This window comes from Coregonus clupeaformis, chromosome 21 (assembly GCF_020615455.1).
Source record: "Coregonus clupeaformis isolate EN_2021a chromosome 21, ASM2061545v1, whole genome shotgun sequence".
NCBI classification, from domain to species: domain Eukaryota; kingdom Metazoa; phylum Chordata; class Actinopteri; order Salmoniformes; family Salmonidae; genus Coregonus; species Coregonus clupeaformis.
The window spans coordinates 28,058,115-28,068,335 of NC_059212.1; the positions used below are offsets into that span (position 1 = coordinate 28,058,115).

The window sequence follows — 10,221 nt, forward strand, 5'->3', positions numbered from 1 at the left end:
ATGACTGATCAGCCATGGATTTCGCCATGAATTAATTTAGACTAGACTGTAAGAATATCACATAACGATCATGTATAATAAAAAAACTATATGATAGGACCTAACTCTTAGGGTCTAAATCTAATTATATATTCATCAGGTCTGATTCTACAATATAGGTTGGTTGAATTCATTTATTGTCTCAGGGCTCAACATTCAGAGCTGCCCATTGGCCCGGCAACATCTGCCGAGCTCACCGGGCCAGTTAATCTAGCTTTCATATGACCCGCTAAGGCCATTACATTTTCAAACTCCAAAACAGAACATTTATATTTAATCCTTCACAATCTTCGCAACGTCTGACACTTCACACTTGTTATCAACAAGCATTCGGTTTCCAAGCGGAGGCAAGAATGTCAAAGCCTTTTCCCTCAGTCTTAAGTGAACCCCACCTCAGTACGGCCTGGATACTCGAGTCAGACCCGCAGAGTTGAACTTCGGCACACGCATTCCACAATCACAGAATAAAAGTCTTCCACCTGCTTTTCAGTCTTTTTTCATATGAGACATCCTACACAGCGATGTCATTATTAGAAATTAAAGGTTTACGTACACCTAGGCATATACTATGTAGCTGCTTGCTTGTCAAGACATGAACATTATTTACACAAATCACTTGTTGGTGATTTCATCACTTTTGTAACCTAATAATGCTATTCTGTAATCTATATAATTGTTTTAAAAAACTGATAAATTCCGGAAGCATTTAATGAGCTACAGTGAGGGAAAAAAGTATTTGATCCCCTGCTGATTTTGTATGTTTGCCCACTGACAAAGAAATGATCAGTCTATAATTTTAATGGTAGGTTTATTTGAACAGTGAGAGACAGAATAACAACAACAAAATCCAGAAAAACGCATGTCAAAAATGTTATGAATTGATTTGCATTTTAATGAGGGAAATAAGTATTTGACCCCTCTGCAAAACATGACTTAGTACTTGGTGGCAAAACCCTTGTTGGCAATCACAGAGGTCAGACATTTCTTGTAGTTGGCCACCAGGTTTGCACACATCTCAGGAGGGATTTTGTCCCACTCCTCTTTGCAGATCTTCTCCAAGTCATTAAGGTTTCGAGGCTGACGTTTGGCAACTCGAACCTTCAGCTCCCTCCACAGATTTTCTATGAGATTAAGGCCTGGAGACTGGCTAGGCCACTCCAGGACCTTAATGTGCTTCTTCTTGAGCCACTCCTTTGTTGCCTTGGCCGTGTGTTTTGGGTCATTGTCATGCTGGAATACCCATCCACAACCCATTTTCAATGCCCTGGCTGAGGGAAGGAGGTTCTCACCCAAGATTTGACGGTACATGGCCCCGTCCATCGTCCCTTTGATGCGGTGAAGTTGTCCTGTCCCCTTAGCAGAAAAACATCCCCAAAGCATAATGTTTCCACCTCCATGTTTGACGGTGGGGATGGTGTTCTTGGGGTCATAGGCAGCATTCCTCCACCTCCAAACACGGCGAGTTGAGTTGATGCCAAAGAGCTCGATTTTGGTCTCATCTGACCACAACACTTTCCCCCAGTTCTCCTCTGAATCATTCAGATGTTCAATGGCAAACTTCAGACGGGCCTGTATATGTGCTTTCTTGAGCTGGGGGACCTTGCGGGCGCTGCAGGATTTCAGTCCTTCACGGCGTAGTGTGTTACCAATTGTTTTCTTGGTGACTATGGTCCCAGCTGCCTTGAGATCATTGACAAGATCCTCCTGTGTAGTTCTGGGCTGATTCCTCACCGTTCTCATGATCATTGCAACTCCACGAGGTGAGATCTTGCATGGAGCCCCAGGCCGAGGCAGATTGACAGTTATTTTGTGTTTCTTCCATTTGCGAATAATCACACCAATTGTTGTCACCTTCTCACCAAGCTGCTTGGCGATGGTCTTGTAGCCCATTCCAGCCTTGTGTAGGTCTACAATCTTGTCCCTGACATCCTTGGAGAGCTCTTTGGTCTTGGCCATGGTGGAGAGTTTGGAATCTGATTGATTGATTGCTTCTGTGGACAGGTGTCTTTTATACAGGTAACAAGCTGAGATTAGGAGCACTCCCTTTTAAGAGTGTGCTCCTAATCTCAGCTCGTTACCTGTATAAAAGACACCTGGGAGCCAGAAATCTTTCTGATTGAGAGGGGGTCAAATACTTATTTCCCTCATTAAAATGCAAATCAATTCATAACATTTTTGACGTTTTTCTGGATTTTTTTGTTGTTATTCTGTCTCTCACTGTTCAGATAAACCTACCATTAAAATTATAGACTGATCATTTCTTTGTCAGTGGGCAAATGTACAAAATCAGCAGGGGATCAAATACTTTTTTCCCTCACTGTATGTTGTTTATTTATAAGTGGAATATCAACTGTCGGGTGGCAAGAGCCCGCAACTCCTCATGTGTTCTAATAAGCCCAGTCACTGAGCAACATTCCTAAATGCAATCTTGGAAAAAACAACAGTTTTGATGGCAAATATTGAAAAGAGCGGGATCCCAGCTTTCCAGTGCTGTTTGATTTATTTCTCAACTCTAATTTTTGCGCAATTGGCAGTGTTTTACGTGACAGTAAACAAAGTAACCACGGGAAGTGTGTCTCGGCCATTCGAGTGCATAGACGGTAGGCCTATATTCACTGTAAAACTCACACAATTGCTCTGTATTTATAAACACTGTAAAAATCACATGATTTTATTAAGCTAGTGACAGTGGGAGTTTTTTAGGACATTAAACAAGCAACAAGATCATATTTAGAGTATGTTATCTACAGTGCCACTCTACTATAAAGGCCTGATTGGTGGAGTGCTGCTGAGATGGTTGTCCTTCTGGAAGGTTCTCCCATCTCCACAGAGGAACTGGAGCTCTGTCAGAGTGACCATCGGATTCTTGGTCACCTCTCTGACCAAGGCCCTTCTCACCGATTGCTCAGTTTGGCCGGGCAGCCAGCTCTAGGAAGAGTCTTGGTGGTTCCAAACTTAAGAATGATGGAGACCACTGTGTTCTTGGGGACCGTCAATGCTGCAGAAATGTTTTGGTACCCTTCCCCAGATCTGTGCCTCAACACAATCCTGTCTCGGAGCTCTACGGACAATTCCTTCGACCACATGGCTTGGTTTTTGCTCTGACATGCACTGTCAACTGTGGGACCTTATATAGACAGGTGTGTGCCATTCCAAATCATGTCCAATCAATAGAATTTACCACATGTGGACTGTAGAAACATCTCAAGGATGATCAATGTAAACAGGATGCACCTGAGCTCAATTTCGAGTCTCATAGCAAAGGGTCTGAATACGTACGTAAATAAGGTATCTTTTTTTTATTTATATACATTTGCAAAAAATAATAATACTGTTTTCGCTTTGTCATTATGGGGTATTGTGTGTAGATTGATGAGGAAACATTTTTTTTTCATCAATTTTAGAATAAGGCTGTAACGTAACAAAATGTGGGCGGCAGGTAGCTTAGTGGGTAAGAGCGTTGTGCCAGTAACCGAAAGGTCGCTGGTTCTAATCCCAGAGCCGACTAGGTGAAAAATCTGTCGATGTGCCCTTGAGCAAGGCACTTAACCCTAATTGCTCCTGTAAGTCGCTCTGGATAAGAGCGTCTGCTAAATGACTAAAAATGTAAAAAATGTAAATGGAAAAGGGGAAGAGGTCTGAATACTTTCCGAATGCACTGTAGCTAATGATTAGCCCATTGGGGTAAACAATGCAGATTAGCAACCCAATGCTTCAGCCATGTAGCCACGATACTGCATCAGGCTACAGGTGATAATGCTTATTGCTAAAATAGTACACCTGCCTGCAATATGGACCATGTACTGGCCCTAAATATATGACTTTTCATCAATATGTTATTGGGCTAATTTCTGGTGGGGAATATTACATTTGAAACGGTTTCATTTGTTAAGGCTATATGTCATCATTGAGAGGGGGGATGGTTTTAATTTTGTTTTCCAAACAATCAGTTTAAATATCAGATTTTATGGTTGGCTATAGGCTATAAGGTGCTTGCCCAGACTGCAAATGAAACATGAAATCACCCATGATTGAAATTCTGCGTGCATAACTTGCTTTCCTGTGATTGGTGTGCCACTGGCAAATGTATCTGAATGTCAAGCCCTGTAGTCTAAACGTCAATAAGCAAAATAAATTCCATGTCAAGTATTGAACCATGAAACCATCCTCATTTCACCTATTGATCAAGCATGACCCTGAGAGCACGGTGGGTAAGACCAACCACCATCCACCAAACTCAATATGTATTGAAAGTGAATAGGCTATGCATGGAAGGTGTATCACAATTGTAAACAACTAGAGACACCTCGTCGTTTTGGCTTGAAAATGGCAAGGTGTCTCCACTAATGCTTAGGCCTACTCTTTGGCGTATGTGACGTCTCCACTTTCCAAGCGTATTGGAACAGAACTAGTATGACTGCAGCACTTACTTTGAGATCCTGTCCATGTTGGCAATTTGTTTCTGGTTGCGGATGACCTCAATGGCTGCCCACACGTACTGGACCACTTTAGGGTCTGCCTGCCTCTTCTTCACCACACGCGACATGATCTCTTTATTCATGACACCTGCAAGGAATGGGAGAGAAGAAAGGTTTCAAAACATTAGGCTACTTCTTTAAACACTGCAGAACCTGCCTGAAAAGTTCCACAATTTCAAATCAGGAAATTAACAGTGAAAGAGTTTTCCCTTTTTTGTCTCATGGTTGAAACAAAGGCTCAGACAAGCCGGGCCCAACCAGTAGGCATACCCCCTCTCAGCTCAAGTGAAAAAATCCTCATCAAGGAGCACCATCAATACAGAGCAGGGGAAGACTACACTTTCAGCCTAGCCTGGTGGAACCATCCTGATTGCTACATTCATCATTCTATTTCACATCAACAGAACGATGAACGCAGTGATCAGGATGGTTCCATCAGGCTACCTCCAGCCATCTTCCTAGCTAAAACCGCCAGAATAAGGATTCATCCAGGATAAGAAACAACAAGAATCTGCAGGTTCCAAAGCCCTTCAGGACAAGGATTGGTCAACCTAATCAAGACAACAAAAACTATGTCTATTCCCATTTCAGAAGGTCCTGACCTCAGAAATGTGCCTTGACTGGCCTAATAGATGTCCATTGTCAATGATGACACAACACAGCTCCAATGATCATGCAAGTGTCACAGGTGGCTTCCCATAGGCTTCCTAGGGCCTAGCCTAATTCTATTGGCCTTCCTTTATAATTTCCTTGAAAACTGCAATGTAACAGGAATCAACACTTAGGGACCTGTAGTAGAAATGGCCTACAGTGGGAGAAGAAAAGCATCATCCTGAAAAATAAACTTTTATTACAAAAGAAACAATGAAAGTCGTGCAACTTCCCGACACTGCCATAGAACAAATCAAATATGAGGAAATACAATATTACTCCAGAGAAAATAAAGGAACAATAGCAGTTTGCCTCCTTTAATCCCAATTTGGGAAATTGTTTTATCACAGCATGCATCATCAATAATGTAAGATTAAGACACATGAAGGCACCTGCACCTTAGTATCAGTAAAATAATAGTCTGATTCAAGTGCTGTTTTCTATCCTACTTTAGAGGAAAAACAAGCAAAAACAATAGGAAGACATAAAACAGTTCATCAATTACATTTGTTAAAAAGCTTCATGGCTGTGGGTAAAAATGACCGTCTAAACCTCTCTGTAGAACTTCTAGGCAGGATGAACCTGCTACTGAAGCTGGACTTGTGTTGCATTAGAGTGCTGTGGAGTGGGTGTATGTCATTGTCCATGATCATGTGTGTTTTTGCATGCAGTCTTTTTATGAACATGTTCTGCATTGATTCCAGGCTGCAGCCAATTGTAGCACTGGCTTTCTTGATGATTTTGTCAAGCTTGTTTAAGTTCCCTTTCCAGCACACAATGGCATAGCTCACTACACTTGCCAAAACACTGCTGTAGAACATGCGAAGCATTTTGTCACAGACATTAAAAGATCTAGCTAAACTTCCTTAAAAAGTACCATCTGGATTGTTTTTTTTTGTAAACACTGTGGGAGTTCTCGTTCCAGTTCAGTTTGTTGTCCACTATTACACCCAAGTACTTGTACGAGTCCCCAGTACCAATCTCTTCACCATTAATAAAAATGGAATTAAAAACATATTTATTTTTCCTAAAATCTACCACTAGCTCCTTGGTCTTCAGTACAATCAGGTGCAGGTAATTGGCCTCACACCATGTCACAAAGGACTCAGTTGTATCTCTGTGATGAGCATCACCTCCTCTCATGACACAGCTTACTATAGCAGTCAGAGAATTTCTCTGAAACTATGTTTTAAATCCAACTTTGTGGCTGTGGTAACTAGTGACAACCAGAAAACTGCTGTTACAACCTCACCATATGTCAATTTTAGTCCAGACTTCACAAACAGAATGCAAATCCATAAATAATTTTGTTCAACTCTAACATTTAAAGACCAAAGGACAAAATTACTAATCATTCACAAGAGTTTACTGAACACATACCTACACACATCCTGGGATTTTGCCAACTCATTGGGTCAGACACAGGAGGAAATAGCCTACATATCAGGTACTTCATATTTAGCTTCAATTGGTCATAGTCAGATTAAAAAACATGTGAAATTGAAATGTGAGCCAAATTTCACAGATTTAGGCCGCTCACATCCAGTGCTTACAATACCATGGCATCCTGTACGTGAAGCCTATTAAGTTTACACTGATATATAGAGCAACAAACACTTAGGCCATATACATTTTATTAAATGTTAACAGATTTCATTTTTTGAAAGGTGAGGCAAGCGAGCGAATATAAATAAAAAATTCAAGAGTAGAGCTTCTTGTTAAAAAAACTATAGCAACCTTAGTTCAACACCTAGCGACCTAATCAAGAGATTTTAGCCTCTTGGAGACACTAAAATAGGCATGGTCCAGCTATAATCTGACAGGAAGTTGTGTATCTCTTTACAGGAAGCTTGAGGACATCATTTTTATTTTAATGGTGCATTGTTTCCACTTTTTATTTTTGACAAAAGTGAAGAGGGGCATCCGTTAAACATTTCATTAAATTTGTATGGCCTTAGCAAGACAGTAAAAATAACCTGAGGGTTGACAGACTGTAAATCATGTCTCTTCCAATGCCTGACATGCTGCCTGCTGAGCTGTGAGAAAGGGTGAAGGAGAGCTGGCACCTTACACAGGCAGGTAACAGCAACCGATCACAGCTGCTACCTGCACACACCTCTGTCTCAGGGGTACTCACACTACATGATTCCAATACAACAGAGGTGGAGGAACTACACTCCCCCATTCAATTAGGCAAGGTGTCCAGGAGCACAACACTCTGACAATCAAAAGCCAGAGCTTTTAATCATATGAGGTAAGTCTAGTTATTGGCATCAAGATGAACAAAGGTTTAAATAAAGTTGATCAAATGTATGCAACATGATTGTTGTCTTCCTCAAGGTCCAGCTGCTCCTCTGTTTCCACTCTTCCAACACAATCAGTGCTCAACAGAGGAGGGTGGCTATGGCAGACAGAAATCCTGAAGGAGAAGGCCTATGGCTGTGCTAAAGCTGAAGGGATAGCTAAAACTATGTCAAGAAATACTCTTTTGAAAATATAAAAACAGGATAGGCTACTTGGACCACTCATCTCATTCGCTGGACCTGAATAGGCATATGGGTTCGGCTAACCATGTCAAGCAACTTTTCACACCATCATGACACATTCCATGATGAACGGCACATGTGCATAAAACAGTTTTGTGTGTAAGATAGGCCTGCTATGTGTGGTACCAAGCTAATTAGTTAGCTACATTCATTGCAATCACTTATTTCATTGACTATTATTACAGATTAATGAACATTTAACTAACTGGGACAAAACTAATCATTTTTACATTCAAAAGGCATAATGTTGGCAATCAGGCAAATGTTTTGTTCGCTAACTGACGCGTTGGCCCGCTAATTGGATACATTAATGAGCCTTCTCGTGGCTGTGTTTTAATTTTGTCTGGCCAATTATTTGCACATGGTTAGTGGGGGGAGCAGGTAAATGTGCCTTCTTCCCTAGACCATCCAATTTGTCTTATTTCCGGATTAAGTAGTCAACACAGTCCGTGGATATTTCAACAAAAGCAGCCAAGGCCACAATAGCAAGCTGGGCGCTCCCAGTCAGTTAGCTGGCTACTGTCATTTTAATATTAGGTAGCTAGTTAGTACTAACAGGAAGCTAACGTTAGCTAGCTAACAGTTGGTTAGGGTAATCTCCAAAGCGTGGGCCAAAGACAGATTGTCAAAACGTTAGTTAGCTAGATACAATACTTCAATATGCATGTTGTTGTAAACTGCTAAAGCTATAAACCTAAAAATGGTTCGACAAAACCAAATTGTAAATTAAGCTAAGGTAACTAGCCAGCGTTAGCAGTTCTGTAGGAGCTAACTATCTAGCAAACGTTAGCTGTCAAACATTATTAATAGCCACGTAACTAGCTAATCAAATATAATATAGTTTTTTGACAGTAGCAAAGAAACTAGCTACCAAAACGTATACAGTAACGTTACGGGAAATTATTTTTTGAATCGAAGGCGCCATGTTGATAAGACAGGTCCAGCCATAAAATAGCTAATTCAGCTAACGTTAGCTAGCTAGCCGTAATGTTTTCATTGAAGTAATACATGTTTCATTAAATAAATGTCAAACTTACCTTCACTACAGTATTAATAATCTATGTGTCTGTATACATCCGTTAAGGATTCAATGTAAAATACCTTACATTTGTATTTCCGGGATAGTTTAGACTGTCTGAAATATGGTTTATGTCCAGCTGGCCACAGCACAGGATTTGGGAGGTAAACAGCGCCAACATAGCAGGACATATTTCTTTACACAGGAGAACTCTAGTGGTGGAATTATGATTAGACACGATTTTTACAGTCTATGCTTGACACACTTCTTCTGTCTTTGTTATTTTTGTGAGGCAACTTTTGAGAGTGCATGTATGTGACAAAAATATATATTGAACAGGCCTTTGCCCAAATGTTGTAAAAAAGGCCAGGTCATCTGATGCAGCACTCCATCACTCTCCTTTTTGGTCAAATAGCCCTTACACAGCCTGGAGGTGTGTTTTGGGTCATTGTCCTGTTGAAAAACAAATGATAGTCCCACTAAGCCCAAACCAGATGGGATGGCGTATCGCTGCAGAATGCTGTGGTAGCCATGCTGGTTAAGTGTGCCTTGAATTCTAAATAAATCACAGACAGTGTCACCAGCAAAGCACCCCCACACTTCCTCCTCCATGCTTTATGGTGGGAAATTCACATGCAGAGATCATCCGTTCACCCACACCGCGTCTCACAAAGACACAGTGGTTGGAACCAAAAATCTCACATTTGGACTCCAGACCAAAGGACACATTTCCACCGGTCTAATGTCCATTGCTCATGTTTCTTGGCCCAAGCAGGTCTCTTCTTATTATTTTTTTCCTTTAGTAGTGGTTTCTTTGCAGCAATTCGACCATGAAGGCCTGATTCAATGTAAATGTAATTCACACAGTCCCCTCTGAATAGTTGATGTTGAGATGTGTCTGAGTTGAACTCTGTGAAGCATGTATTTGGGCTGCAATTTCTGAGGCTGGTAACTCTAATGAACTTATCCTTTGCAGGAGAGGTAACTCTGGGTCTTCCATTCCTGTGGCGGTCCTCATGAGAGCCAGTTTCATCATAGCGCTTTATGGTTTTTGCGACTGCACTGGGCAAAAGTTCTTAATGTTTTGTATTGACTGACCTCGTTTCTCTTTGCTAATTTGAGCTGTTCTTGCCATATTATAGACAAGGTCTTTTACCAAATAGGGCTATCTTCTGTATACCCCCTACCTTATCACAACACAACTGATTGGCTCAAACACATTAAGAAGGAAAGAAATTCCACAAATTAACTTTTAAGTAGGCACACCTGTTCATTGAAATGCATTCCAGGTGACTACCTCATGAAGCTGCTGGAGAGAATGCCAAGAGCGTGCAAAGCTGTCATCAAGGCAAAGGGTGGCTATTTAAAGAATCTCAAATATATTTTGATTTGTTTAACACTTTTTTGGTTACTACATGATTCCATATGTGTTATTTCATAGTTTTGATGTCTTCACTATTATTCTGCAATGTAAAAATAAAGAAAAACC

General features: G+C 40.9%; 1 protein-coding gene across 5 annotated transcripts in view; it reads right to left on the minus strand.

Moving 5' to 3' along the window:
• The window catches only part of LOC121535174 (zinc finger MYND domain-containing protein 11-like), a 33,589-nt gene extending 24,665 nt beyond the window's left edge, over positions 1–8,924 (minus strand). For 3 of the 5 annotated variants that reach the window (XM_041841964.2, XM_041841963.2, XM_041841962.2), the window contains exons 1-2: positions 8,821–8,924; positions 4,470–4,605 (exon numbers count right to left, since the gene is read on the minus strand). In XM_041841964.2, the coding sequence (XP_041697898.1) occupies positions 4,470–4,605; positions 8,821–8,923 (239 nt within the window). In that variant the 5' untranslated portion in view covers position 8,924. Of the gene's footprint in view, positions 1–4,469; positions 4,606–8,751 lie in introns of all 5 variants that reach the window. The other 2 variants (XM_041841965.2, XM_041841966.2) reach the window with 2 other exon arrangements.
• Between the last annotated feature and the right edge of the window lie 1,297 nt (positions 8,925–10,221).